General features: G+C 38.6%; 1 protein-coding gene across 1 annotated transcript in view; it reads left to right on the top strand.

The window, feature by feature from the left end:
* Window positions 1-14,452, top strand: part of CC2D2B (coiled-coil and C2 domain containing 2B) — a 128,010-nt gene that overhangs the window by 40,417 nt on the left and 73,141 nt on the right. The window contains 4 exon segments of the mRNA XM_027858110.1: window positions 5,193-5,281; window positions 10,321-10,461; window positions 12,525-12,627; window positions 12,863-12,981. Coding sequence (XP_027713911.1) covers window positions 5,193-5,281; window positions 10,321-10,461; window positions 12,525-12,627; window positions 12,863-12,981 — 452 coding nt within the window.

The following is a 14,452-nucleotide window of genomic DNA, read 5'->3' as shown; positions in this document are numbered from 1 at the left end:
GTTTTTACAGGAAAGATAAAAAAGCAGTTCAGCAAAACTAATCAACCTATTGTATCTGAGAGTATCTGACACATAAGCATAGTCTTCTAACTCTGTAAAGAAGAGAAGGTACTTTTTCTTAATTCTTCTCCAGGGCTAAGTTTGGTCATTGTAATTACACAATATTCAGTTTAGTATTTTTTTCAACTATAACCATGTAAGTGCTTATGATACATAACGAAATGTGTCAGACATTAATCACATGGTCTCTTCTAGTATGATGACTTCAAGTTTTAACTCTGTCAGGTTCTCATGGAGGATGTAGGTAATTGGAGAAAATAAAAGATGGAGTATACTCCCAAAGAGTGAAGTACCACATATACTATAGGGACAGAGGAAAATTTTCCAGATTTCTCTAGCTTAAAGAGAAATCTTCTTACTTTAATGATAATATTAACATTTATATGGTGCTTACTTACTTTACAATTATTTTTTTACTTGATCCTCACAACAACCCTCTGAGGTAGTTTCTATTCTTATATCCCCATTTTGCCACTGGGGCTACTGAGGCAAACAGTGGTTAAGTGACTTGCCCAGAGTCACACAACTAGTAACTGTCTGCAGCTGGACTTGAACGAACTTGTGTCTTTCCAGACTCTAGGACCAACATTCTATCCACTGCCCCATCTTTGTGGCTAAATAAGTAACTTTAAGCTTCTGTGTCCTAAACTTCAAATTACTTCCACTGCCAAAATCCCTCCCATAATATTCAAGAAACTAAGAAAGTGGCTATTATTTAATAAAAATAATAGCTAACATTTATGTAGCACTTTACGGCTTTCGAAAGTACATTACGTGTTATCTCATTTGCAAGAAAGTGATAAGATAATCAAAGGGATTAGTGTTTTTTTCTGATTATGAAATGGTAATTAGGATAGGAATTAATTTTGTAAAAGAAGTGAAATTGGGATGAGGAAGACATGTATGCACAAACTGTGGGCTAATAAATACCCAGGGATAATTATGGAGAAATGTAGAAGAACTATAGGAAACAACTCCCTTCTCTACTTCCTACCGGCATCATTGGATGGCTGACCATCACCATCAAGTCAGTTTTAACTGGCTAGCTCCATGCTGATTGACAAGTCGGGGAGCCACAGAAGACACAGGAATATGTGAAGATGATGAATACAGGTTCAACACCAGGAGAAAATTCCAGGCAGCATTCAAAGGATGCGGTGGTCCAGTGTTGCTGTGGAAATGTCAGAATGACAGTGGATCCTAACCGTCTTCAGAGACCTACTTAGTATTGCCCTTACCACTTCTATAATTCCTTGGGTTAGAGGAGTGTGAATTAGAGTTGGAAGATTGTAAAAATTAATAATAAGGATGCTGAGTAGATGGGAGACCTTTTAGTATGCCAGAAAGAGGTCATGCTTAAAAATATGTAAAATTAAAGGACTAAAACTAATTGTTAAGAATTAGGTAGTATAGGGAACAAAGCACAGTGCTTTAAAGAAGAGACCAAATACTGACAGATGAGAAAGTGACCAATGCAAAATATTAGTAAAAGATAAAGGGGACAAAGATAATAATAAAAATAGGGAGGCCAGGACAAAAGAGAAATGTTTTTCTTTGGGGTGAGAGCCCAGTAGTTAGGTCATTGAATTAGGTCCAAAGGGCCACTTTGGCATGCTTTTCGTCAGGGTCATCAAAGGAAAACAATCTCAGCTGGATTCGTAATGCAGTGGCTACCTGAATGGCTGTTAATTTTCTGGCTGTTAAATGAAGGAGTCGGTTCCAGTAGGCAGACAGGGACATGAAGGGGCTATAGTATGTAAATTATGGTGCTAAGAAGAAATGAATCAAGCTGAGACAAAAGAAACTAGGAAAAAAACAAGATGAGGTCTAAAGCTATGGGGTATAAGAAAGAAAACCAAGAGGAAGGTAAAATGGAAAGAATGTTTAACCTATAGTCAAATCCCAGCTCTAATGGGGGGGAAGGGTGTGGCGTGGTCATAGTGTGTGACTTTGGACGATTCTCTTTGAGTCTTAGTTTTTGAATATGTAAAATGAGTTAGTTGGACTAGATCATCCCCTCCAGCTCTAAATTCTAAAATTCTGTGACCCTAGGAAACTGGGTAAATAGAATCATCAATATTTGTTTCAAAGGCTAAGCAAATTGTTACCTGATAGTGCTTCTGTGGATTCTGGATCCTTTTGATTTTCTAGGACAATGTGGTCATGTATATCTGTGTATATACCTTGTTGTTACATACATTACTGCTTTCCCTATATATACATAAATAATGTGTATTTAAGTGCAGCTGGATGAATTCAGGACAAGGATAACATGTTTATACCTGTGCCCTCTCAGTAGTGAATTCCAGGGTAATCTACACGAACCTAGTGTTAATTGCCAGAGGCATGACGGGAGTCAAAAGAAATTTACTAAGCCTAACTCAAATATGGGATGGGGGGGCAGGGGTGGGTGTGGGGGAGGGAGGTGTTGACAAAGATAGATTTGAGCTATGGAGATTTGTAGTTCTGGCTAGGTGCACCTATGGGACTGATACTCAAAAGAGCTAAAATAGCACTGAGACTATGGGCTAAACTCACAAGAATCATCAGCCTTCTTCTGCTGAGTAGAGGTCACACACACAGTAGTTGCTATTTAAGTGAGAATGCTCCAAATCTTCAGGGACTCCCTAATACCTATCAAATAAAGGTCAAACTTCTTTGCCTAGCATTCAAGGTGCTCCACCTTGCCTTTCTGGCCTTATCTCATATTACTCCCCTCCATGTACTACATGCTCCAGCCAACACATTTTTTGCTTTTTTGTCTCTATTATGTTTCTCAAGCTGTTTTCTGTTCCTAGAATGTCTTCCCACCTCTCTTTATCTGCTGATGTCCTATTCATATTTTAAAGCCTAATTATGTGATACTTTGATGGTAATAAACTCCTTACACCACACAAAGCACTTTGTTTTTTCTAGTACTTATCCTAGAAATACAGAAGTATATTTTACTTCTCTAATACACTTATTAACTGCACATGCACACACATCCATGTTATATATTTTATATATGTGTGCACATGTATGTAATATTTAAGTTGCTGCTTTTCCTACACACTCATAGCAGAGGAGTTTGAATTTTACTTGTTAAGAACTATGGAGATCCTGAAGATTCTTGGGCAGAGAAATATTTATATCTGAGGATCTGCTTCTGAGTGAATTTTATTTGTCTAGGTTTTTATATTTACTAAAAACAGGTTTTGAAAAATAAATTGACCTCTAATATCTTGTTGCTGTGTTTTTAATATCTCTAGGAATATTCTTTTAAATACCACTTAAGGCAACAGAATGAAATTACCACTTAGTTCTGGAAAGTCCCAAAATACTTTTCCTACTACTTGTCAAAAAGTGTGCTTCCTTCAAGTCTACAGAATCCCCAAGGAACACTCGGCTTTCAGGCAGATGAAATCTCAAGAGGCTGAATGATGATTCTTTGGGATTTCATGTAGAGGAATTCAGCTCAGGGACAGGTTGGATTGGATAGCCTCTGAACTGCCTTACGATGCCAGGCACATTGTATTCTAGTTAATCTATTCACTTCCCTTAGTTTATTCTCTCATGTTATCTCCAACATTCCTCCCACCCCAACTACCCAGAAATCTATAGAAGAAGGCTTTGAACTTAACTGTTGGAAAGGACTTTAGTGAGATGTTATCTGGTAGTAACACTTGTGGAGCAAGTTCCCCCCAGTGGAGAATATTGGGGCAGCAGAAAAAGTGCTGGTTTGGGTTTCAGGGTATCCAGGCTCAGATATTGGCCCTGGGACTTACTACTCTTGTTACTTCGGGCTCGGCACTTAACCTCTTTGTCTTTCAGTTTCCTCATCTGTGACAATGAGAGAATTGGATTAATAGATCTCTAAGGTCTGTTCCAGCTCTGAATCCTAAGATACTATGAAAACGAGGGGAAGGGAAGAAAACAGGGGGAACAGATGTGCAGTGACTGCTTAATTCTTACTGCCCTTGCCCATTTGAATTTGTTTACAAAGACGTTTTAGACATCCTACGATCCCCTTAGTATTCATGATTTTTCTTTCTCGGACAAATTCTTCCATTTCACACTAGTTTCTAAGTTTTCCAGTTACCGAGTCCTTATAGCACTCATGAGTAGAGATCAGTCCATCCTCTCATTTAGCCACTAAAATAATTTTTCTGATGTTCAGCTCTGACCACACTATCTTTCCCCTCAGTAAACTCCAGCAGCTCCGTATCATCTCAGGATCAAATACAAAAATCTTCTGTTTGGTATTCAAAGTCCTTCATAACCTAGCCCCCTTGTACATTTCCAGGCTTCTTACACTTTTCCTCTCTGACACATACTCTTTGATCTAGTGACAATGACCTCCTGGCTGTTCCATCAGCACGAGGCTCCAGCTCTCAGCTTTGGGCATATCCTTTGGCTGTCCCCCATTCCTGGAATGATCTCCCTCTGCTCAGCCTACTGACTTCCTTGGCTTCCTTTAAGTCCCAACTAAAATCCCTCCTTTTGCTGGAAGCATTTCCTAGCCCTTCTTAACTCTAGCATCTTCCCCTCTGTTAATTATTTCCTGTTTATTCTGTATATGGTTTAAACATGTTTGCTTGCTTGTTGTCTCCCCCACTAGATTGTAAGGGCAGGAGCTGTCTTTTGTCTCTTTTTGTATCCCCAGTGCTCAGCACAATGCTTGACATATAGGTGGTGCTTAATACATGTTTACTGATTGAGTGACTGAGCAAGTGCCTGCTATGCTCAAAGCCCTGTGCAAACTGCTGAGGGAGATACAAGAAAGTTTAAATCCTTGATCTCAAGGCACCTATAATCTAATTAGAGACCATGTTGAACTTGAGTTGCTGATCTTAGAGCCACCAGACGCGAGTTCAGATGCCAATTTTGCTGCTTACTCTTCTGTATGATCTTGGGCAAGCCAATTAAAATCTCTGAGCTTCAGTTATATCATCTCTAAAATGAGAAGGTTGGGCTAGATGATCTCCAAGGACCTTTCCAGTTCTAGATCTATGATTCTATTAAAAAATACATGTATAATTTGCATCTTTGTGTCCACTCCTTCTGCCCACGTTGTCATATGGTTTGGAGTAAAGTTACTAGACACATCTATGTACAAAATGTACTCAAAACAGTTTTTCTCTTTATTGTAGCTTAAAGCATTAACAAAAGTAGCGAGCGATAATCTGAAAATAAACCAGCTGACCAAAAAATCTCTGCAAGACTATAACTGGCAAATAAGGTATGCTTTCAGTAATTGACCCTTAATAATAATAACTACACATTTAAAAGGTACCTTGAGGTTTCCAAGGTAAAAATCTGTTCAAAGTGATAAAGATGCATGAAGCAGATGAACCTCAAAGTAGAAAAGGTTGAAGAATGATGATAATACCGGGAGGGTCTGGAAGTGGGAGTGGTGAGCAGGGAGTCTGCTGACTTCTCTTCCTGGCTTATTGTATCTGAGGACATGAAAGCAGGAACCACTCATTCTAGAAAGGATAGCCAGGGGTGTGGTTTCTTCTAGAGAGAGCCAGGTTTTTGTAAATCTCAGGAGATAGAAAGAATATGAAAGGAAATGATTGAGCATGAAGAAGATCTTGTTTATCATAGAGCAGTGGTTCTAGAGAACACTGTGAAAGGGGAGGGCTGCAAGAGAGGATATGGTCATGTGGGGTTGAGCTGGTAAGGGATTAAAGTATAAGGAGAGGTAGATAGCTAAATAGATAAAGAGAGAACATTTATTAAAACACTTACTGTGTGCTAGGCACTGTGCTAACAAAAACAAGAAAATAAGGTAGCTTCTACTCTCAAGATCTTATGGTCTAATGGGGGAAGATGACACATAAAGGAGAATTGGAACCATGGTGGGGGTGGTACTTAATCAAGGATAAGGCAACCTGTGTATAGGTTGGGCAGCCCAGAGAGTGAACCATGAGGGAAGGGAGCAGTGTGGCTGAGACTTCTGATGATGTGGCATTTCCAGGCCACCCATCACTGGAGTAGAGATGAGGTAGAGTGAGCCCGGAGGGAAATGTAGGTAATGGGGAAAATGTTTTGTTTTTGTGTTTGCCTCAATAGATGATAACTCTCACAGATGATAGTAGTTTGCAAGCTGTAGGATGGGGGAAGAATCAATTGATTTGAGGCCTCTGTGGTAGTGGCATCACCTTCAGTGGCATCTATTTTTAGAGCTAGAGGTGGCTAAGGAAAACAGGCCAAGTGTCTGTCAGTAAATATCTGGCGATTTGGCCCCTAGGACTGGGCTGGACACAGAGTTAACACTTTATCCCTATGTAGTAGGAAATGAGGCATACTCAGAAGATAACCGGCATGTAGAACTTGGACTTGGTTTTGGGTCAACTGGGAGATACTGAGTTATTCTTAATCCCTCTGGTGATTCTTGGTTTTAGAATCCTACATCCTCTAATTGTATTGAGTCCTAGTACTTTTGGATCCTATCAATGGTGATGGTGTCCTGTATGGTTCAAGAGTCTCATGAATCTAAGACATCCGCTGGTGAATCATGAATTTATATTTTATATTCTTTTTCCAGAGGCTCTGGGAGTCAGGCCTGTAGGAAGCTCAGTGTCACCATAGTGTTACCCACTATGGGTAACACTTTAATGGAGGGTTTTAGGAGACTTTGAGATCAATATTACTCAATAATGTGACGTGATAGCCAAAAAAAATCTGGTGTGAACTCAGGCTGTATTGAGATGTATAATTTTTAGGACCAGGAAGGTGAGAGTCCAATTGTGCGCTACCTTATTCAGACCACATTAGGAGTATTGTCTGTACACGTCTGGAGTGTTGGTCTGATGATGAAAAGTCTCTAGTTCATGCAACATGAGGATCAGGTGAAGAAACGTGAAATGTTTACCCTGAAGGAGAGAAGTCTTAGGAAGAACTATTTTCCAGTATTTTAAAGCCGTCATGTGAAAGAAGGATTCAACTTTTTCTACTTGTTCTCATGGGACAAAACTAGGAGAAATTGGGTAGATGTTATAGAGAGGCAGATTTATACTTAATGTAAGTCTTGCAGTTATAGTAGGAATAGATATCTGAGCAAGGAGGGAGTAGGAGGTACTAGGGTGGTGTGCAAGGGACTAATTATCCTCCTGGGTGCAATACTACTCTTCCCTTTGGATATGACCATTTCCCTAATAACTCTGGGTTCTGCTTTTTGGTGAAGGGTTTTCCTTTGAAACTCACTATATTAGAAGATGATGAGAAACCAGCCCAGCCCCTACTAAACTGCTAAGTTTGTTTTGTCAGGTACTAGCGTGGTTCTACTGCCTATCTCTATGCTTCTAGAAAACTATAGCAATATGAATCAATAAAGACTGTCTTCTGCATAGCTCAGAACTCCCATTGTACCTGGAAAGGTTTCAGCAGTTATGCATTTTTTTTCTCTTGTGAATACTCTACTTTTCCTTCTCCCTACATTGAACAAGGGCACATGCACAAATCACCAATATAGTAGTTACCCAGTTTATCTTAGAGAAACCTCAAAAGAGAAAACAAAACAAATTCTTAAGAAACTATGATCAGGAAACTAGCTCATTTCTCTCCTAAGAATAAAGAATGAGAATAAAGCAAAGTACAGATTCATCAGTTTTGTTCTCAGTAGTATGAATTCTTCCAGCCATTCTGTAACTGTTCTGTGTGAACAGAGGGAAAGGCATTAGAATCAAGAAGGGATGGGAAAGGCTTTCTGTAAAAGATGGGGAAGCTAGGGAAGCCAGTAGGGAGAGATAAGGAGCCAGGACATTCCAGGCATGGGAGGACAGCCAGAGAGAATACCCAGAGCTGAGAGATGGAGTATCTTGTTCATGGAATGGCCAAATGACTAGTGTCACTGGATCAAAAGAGTACATATCAGGGAGTAAGGTGTAAGAATACCATAAATGTTGGAAGGGACTAGATCATGAAAGGCTTTGGATGTCAAACAGAGCATTTTGTATTTAATCCTGGAGTCAACAGGGAGCCATTGGACTCCCTGTTAGGGGGCAGTGGTGATATACTCGGCCTTGTGCTTCAGGAAAATCATTTTGGTGGCTGAATGGAATGTTCTCCTCTCCTCAGCCTAACTTCCCTGCTTTCCTTTAAGTCTCAACTAAAATCCCTTCTTTTACTAGAAAGCCTTCCCCTACTCCTCTTAATTCTAGTGCCTTTGCTCTGTTAATTATTTTTTATTTATCCTATATATAGCTTACTTTGTACATACTTATTTGCATGTTGTCTTCCCCATTAGATTGTAAGCTCCTTGCAGTCAGGGATTGTTTTTGCCTCTTTCTCTATCCCCAGGCTTAGCACAGGGCGTGGAACATAGTAGGCATTTAATAAGTGTTTATTAATAGATTGATTGCAATAATTGATAAAAATGTTAAGTAGCCTAGAGCCAAGCACAGATGCCTGAGAGATGCCTTTGGAAAGGAAACCTCCTTCTGTGTGGACACTGAATCATTAACTCTTTGAATGCAGGCTCTGACCAGTTCAGAATCCAGATGATTATATTATCATCTAATCCATATCACTCCATCTTTTCCACAAGTAAATACCAAAAGATATTTTACCAAAAGCTTTTTAAGAATCTAGGTAAACTATATCCACAACATTCCTCCAACTACTAGTTTAGTAATTCTGTCAAAAAGGGAAATGAAGTTAGTCTGGCCTAACCCGTTCTTGATGAAGCTGTGCTCGCCCTTTGGAATCACTGCTTCCTTTTCTAGACATTTACCAATCATGTCTTAATGATTTGTTCTAGAACTTTCCCAGCAATTCAAGTCAAGATTATTGACCCAGAGTTGGCAGTCTCTGTTCACTTCCCTTTTTGTTTTAAGAAGCTGTATTTTGCCCTTTATTCAGATATAATTGAGAGTGCCTCTCCATTAGCCAGCTCTCTGAGAAACCTGAGGGTGTAGCTCATCTGGGTCAGGTGACTTGAATTCTGCAAGGGCAGCTTGCTGCTCTTTTACCATCTCCTTACTTATCTTGGGTATCAACTCCCTCTTAGTTATTTTTGTTCTGTCATTTCCAGTGTAATGGTCATTTTTCCTTTTATGAAAAACAGAAACTAAGAATAAAATATCTCTGCCTATTCTGTTGTCAGTTATCATATTTCATTTGCTTCATGCAAAGGTCCTATCCCATCTTTGAGCCTCCTTTTTCTCCCCATGTATCTTTAAAAAGCCTTTTTATTACCCTTAGCTTTCTGGCAAAGTCTCATGGTTTCCCAGGAGTTGAAATAAGGTGAACACTGAAGAATTTATGACCACCAGAGGACAGTAATTTTCAACATCCCGATCCATTTGGAAAAACTTCCTAGAGTTATCCCAGAGTAGAACTGGCTGCCTTGGGAGGTAATGGTTTCCCCCTTGCCAGAGGTCTTTAAGCAAAGACTAGATGAGTGCTTATCAGGAACATTATAGAGTAGAATCTTGTTCAAGGAGAGGGAAAGGCCTAAGGAAAAGGTCTGGATAAGGTGTGGCAGGGGTGGGAGGTTAGATGATCTGTGAGAAATCAAGACACTATAGTGTAAGGACACTAGAAAGGTTCTATTTATTTATTTGCCTCAAATAGTGATCCAACTAAGAAATAGCTCAGAGAATTTTAGAGAAATTCCACAAATGGTAGTTTATAGAAATTTGGTGGGCATGTAATAATATTACGGGTGGTATAGTACATGCTTCTTACTCAAAATGGACGTAGCCCTCTTTTGGCCACTGATCCACATCTCAGATCCCAGAGTATCTTTGGTATTTCTGCTGCTATTCCAAGTATTTAGGAGAGGTTCTAGGGGCCTTCACCAATAGGATAAATTAGCCATTCTAAGAATTTTACTGGAATGCATCACTGTAAGTCCTCTAGGTCTAATTCACTTCCCCTACCTCAGGTCTTTGATTAATAGGAAGACTTGGATGGATGGTACTCTTGAGGGTAATCATGGACTTTTCAGGTTTGACACAGTCTAACTCTTTCTCCTGGATTTGAGGAGATGATTGGGTAGCAAAGTGCCACAAAGTGTGAAGTAAGAAAAAAAATTAGGACAGAATTTTGACTTTTCTTGGTTCATACTTGGCCACTTTTCTCTCTGTAAATGGGTAAGCCCCAGCTGGTCATTACATACATGCAGGGAAGGTCTTCTGAAAAAAAAAAAAAACATGAAGGCTAAAGTGCGTACTCTCCCACTTCTTCTATCAGTATTCCTCCTTCCCTTCTAGAAGTCTCCTGCTGGGTTGGTAAATATGACTAATTCTTATTATAATATTATTATTAAAGTAATACAAAGCAGCTCTATGACTTGGAACAGAAAAAGGATATCTCTTTACTGCATAATATGCTGAAGACATGGAAACAAATTAAGGTTCTCCGCCAACGGCAAGGATTTATAAGCACACCCATAAAGCTGCAGTTTCAAAGGTGAGTGACCACTACGTCTCCTTTCATAGTTCTTGTAACTACACAGAAGTGACTGAGGAGCCACTCAAGTTAGATCCACACATAGTGTCAGCAAAGGCAATAGAGAGAAAAACCGTTGGCATACTGATACATTCTTTGTTGTGATGGTGATAGAGGGATAGTTGGATCTCTCATCATTTTCCCATCCTTCCCTCATTTAAGAACTTTAGGGGAAAAATTCTAGAAAAAGGAGTCAACAGAAATAGTAGCCACCTGACTTCTCCTTCAGGGGAATGGCATTTCCCTCAAAACCTGTCTATGGCATTAGTAGCATTGAACTAGTTCTAGGTTGTTCAGTCAATGCAACAGTGAGTCAACAAGCATTTATTAAGCATCTGTTATGTGCCAGTCACTGTGCTAAGCACTGAGGATGCAAGTAAAGACAACAATCAGTCCTGCCCTCAAGGAGCTTCACAGCCTATGGAACAAACAACATGTAACAGCTATGTATGAGCTAGATACACAGGATAGATCAGAGATGATCTGAGAGGGAAGGCACTAACATTAAGGATTAGGTTCATTATGTTCGGTGTTTAGCAACCTGATGACTGATGGCTTAAAGTACCCTTCTTTCTGCTACCTATTAATCTGTTAAATCCTAAAGTGGTATAGAGTTGTTAAGTGCTCTTTGGGCTCTTAACCACTCTAAGCAACAATCTGAGTACTAGGCTAGCTCCAGGCCAAGGGTAATGTGGGGGGAAGATTCTAGATACACTTTTTCCACAAATCCCAATTAGCCTTAAAGGATTTTGGAACTAATCAGCCACCTATTTGAGGGTTCTCTTTGGGACCTGCTTAGTCCTGAAGTGAAACTCCTGGGAACAGTGTAAGCCAAAGGATTTTGTTCTTAGAAACCATCTTAGGGTCTCTGAAGATTCCCTATGGTTTAGATGGTTGACTATGGTTTCTAAATATTCTAATAGCCTGTAGCTATGCTAGTATTGAACTGACTCCCTCAGATATTCAATTTAGTCCACCTAGTGAATTACCAGACCACTAAGGAAGCCTTTCTCTATGCCTTTAAATATAATGTTTCCCAAATAATCTTTTTTCCTCAGAGTTTTATTATACCTAGTTTCCATGCAATTCCATACAATAATTATTATGTACATCATTAATTATATGCCAGTACTAAAGACTTCATGTGTTATTTCATCATTATAGTTTTTTTCCTCATGTAATACAGTTAACTGCCTGTTCAAAATTTAAAAACTTTAGGGGGGAACATTGCTTATATTTATCTATAAACTGTTCTTTTCTGTGGATTAGTTAACCTTCAATAGCAAAATTTGCCCACTCTTTGTATTAGAACTGTTATTAACGATAATAACAACTTAGGATTTATATAGCAATTTAATGTTAGCAAAATGATTTGTGTACATTAAATATGTACCATATTTGACCTTCACAATAAGCCTGTGATTTTAGTATTATAGATATTATTATCCCCATTTTAAGGATGAAGAAACTGAGTGTCAGGGAGATTAAGTGATTTACCCATGGTCACACACAGTTCATAAGTGTTAGAAACAGGACCCAGGTCTTATTTAATTCTTAATCCAATACTCTTCTCACTACTCCACACTGGCTTCTTTTAACATTGATGTTAAAATGTCTAAATGGAAAGATGCACCCAAGAGCCACCTTATATAGACTCTGTCCAATAAGTATATCATATTCATTGTGGCACAGTAGAAAAAGGGCTGCCCCAAGAGACTTGGATATGAATCCTGACTCTTGATGTTTGTGCCTCAGGACTATCGAACAGTCATGTAATTGCACTGAATCTAAGCTTTTTTGTCTACAAGGATACTTGAAGTACCTTCTCACAGTTTTTGTGAAACTCCATTAACATAGTATATGAAGAACTTTGCAAACCTTAAAGTAATAGATAGGTGCTAGTTAGCTGTGATTATTTACATGAGATATACAATTAATTTTTATAAAAGATTTGTTAAGTCTCTAAGAACTTAAACACTTCTCTAGTTAGAATATTTTAAATATTTTTATTTATGCTCAACTAGGTTAAAAATGAATATAGTCGATGAAAAAGAAGAACTAACAAAAGTATCTGAAACAGAGACAAAGTCCAAAGGAGAAGACTCTAAGAATGGGGAAAAGCAGGAGGTACTCACATTTTAAAAGAAGTTAAATTAAACTTTCAGTTTCACCAGTCGTAGTGGTTCATCATTGGCTAGTAGAGGAAAATAATGATATCTAAAATAAATATTGTAGATCATGAGAAATGTCATTTTAAATACTTTATTCTTGAATCCAGGCAATTAAAATAGAAAAGTCATCATAATAGAAAAGCTATGGTTATATGTTATAAATTATGAAAAATTTGTTTACTGATTTTCAGGGCCTTTCATATTTAACATCAAAGTTTGAAGAAACAGAATTTGAAAGGATAAAACAACCCACTTTAATACCACATCTTTCTTTGACTGCAGAAGTAACAAACTTATACAAGTGTTCTGTGTAAGCTAATTTGTATGATTGTTTATTTTATAATATTTCTTTTATTCTCAAAAATACTTAGGTTATTTTTCCATATCCTATTCCACATTTTTAGTTTATTGTTATTGATTTTTTTTTACTATGTTCAGACTATTAAGGAATAAAAGTACAGGAAAAAATGACACCAAACTATTTTTACTGGTTAAAAACTCCCAGCTCCTCTAGAAAGGACCCCTCATAGAGGTTTTCTCCTGGAAGAAGTTTTGTCAATGACTTCTCCCCTCTGCCATAACTTTGCCTTCCTAATTCTTCAACAGTATATTCACATAAGTTTTATTTACTTAACACACTAATCCTTTAGATTTACAGAGGACAAAGCAAACTGAAGTAGTTGCCCAGGACCCTTATGGTTTGTAGCCATCTGAATGTGGTTATGAAGTGCAATTATGCTTTCTTTAATTGCCCTCCATTCCTTTCTGACTTCTGGCCTTCCTCCTTTCCTCCATTCGCTTCTCCCTCACAGTTGAGTTAATGGCAAACAAACAGCAGAGAAAGGATTAAACCTAAACATGAAGGGACCCTAGAACTGGACCCTCTTTCTTATTCACACCATGATCTCTAGAATTCAAGAAGCAGGATAAGAGAAGGTTAAGGTAGACCATCCTGAAGGTTGTTCAGAACTTGAGACAAATCACATTCTGTAGTTTCTCTTCTACCCAACTCCAACCTTCCATTCCCTCTATTTTTATGTGGAACAAGAGACAGAATGGGGAAGACCAGTATTTCCCAGTGTTCTATGCAGAACAAACTTGCCCGATTAGAAACTATATTTACCTTGACGCCCCAGGTCCCAAAAAATAGTCCTGATTATGGGCAGACCACGACTTTGAATTGTCATGCAGTGGTATCCCAAATAACACAGGGGGTGTTGTCCAGGTAATGGAAACTTCAGACTGGAGGAAGGAAGATAATACTTGGAGATCATGGTGGTTCCTGATCTGGCAAAAATATTTTTATACATATATATATATATATATATATATCTGGCAAAAATATTTATATATATATATATATATATTAGCAGCTCAGTTAACTTACTGACTTCCAAGAACAAGCTGAGGGGAATTGAGAGAGAAGTAAAACTTCTACTTGAATGAAAAGCAGCAGACACTGAGAGCAGAGATTCAGATGGTACATAAGTGAATCTTTCCTACTCTTTGGTTTGACCTTTTTCCAGTGCCATGGAGACCACAGCTCCAGCCTGCAGAACTTTGCTTGGGTTGTGATAGCCAGTGCCCACAGGAAACAACCCCATAGCACCAGCATGGCAAAGTTGTGATTTTTTAGTGCAGGGCATACAACCTGTAGCACTGGTGCAGCAGCTCTTGGAACTGCCTTGGAACTAAAGAACAAAGGAAATAGAACAGGAGACGGAGAAAGGACATTGTGTGTGTGTGTGTGTGTGTGTGTGTGTGTGTGTGTGTGTGTGTGT

The sequence above is a fragment of the Vombatus ursinus genome, unplaced genomic scaffold, assembly GCF_900497805.2.
Source record: "Vombatus ursinus unplaced genomic scaffold, bare-nosed wombat genome assembly UNPS02000749.1, whole genome shotgun sequence".
NCBI classification, from domain to species: domain Eukaryota; kingdom Metazoa; phylum Chordata; class Mammalia; order Diprotodontia; family Vombatidae; genus Vombatus; species Vombatus ursinus.
The sequence above is the reverse complement of the archived record's forward strand: the minus strand, read 5'-3'. Positions and strand labels throughout refer to the sequence as shown.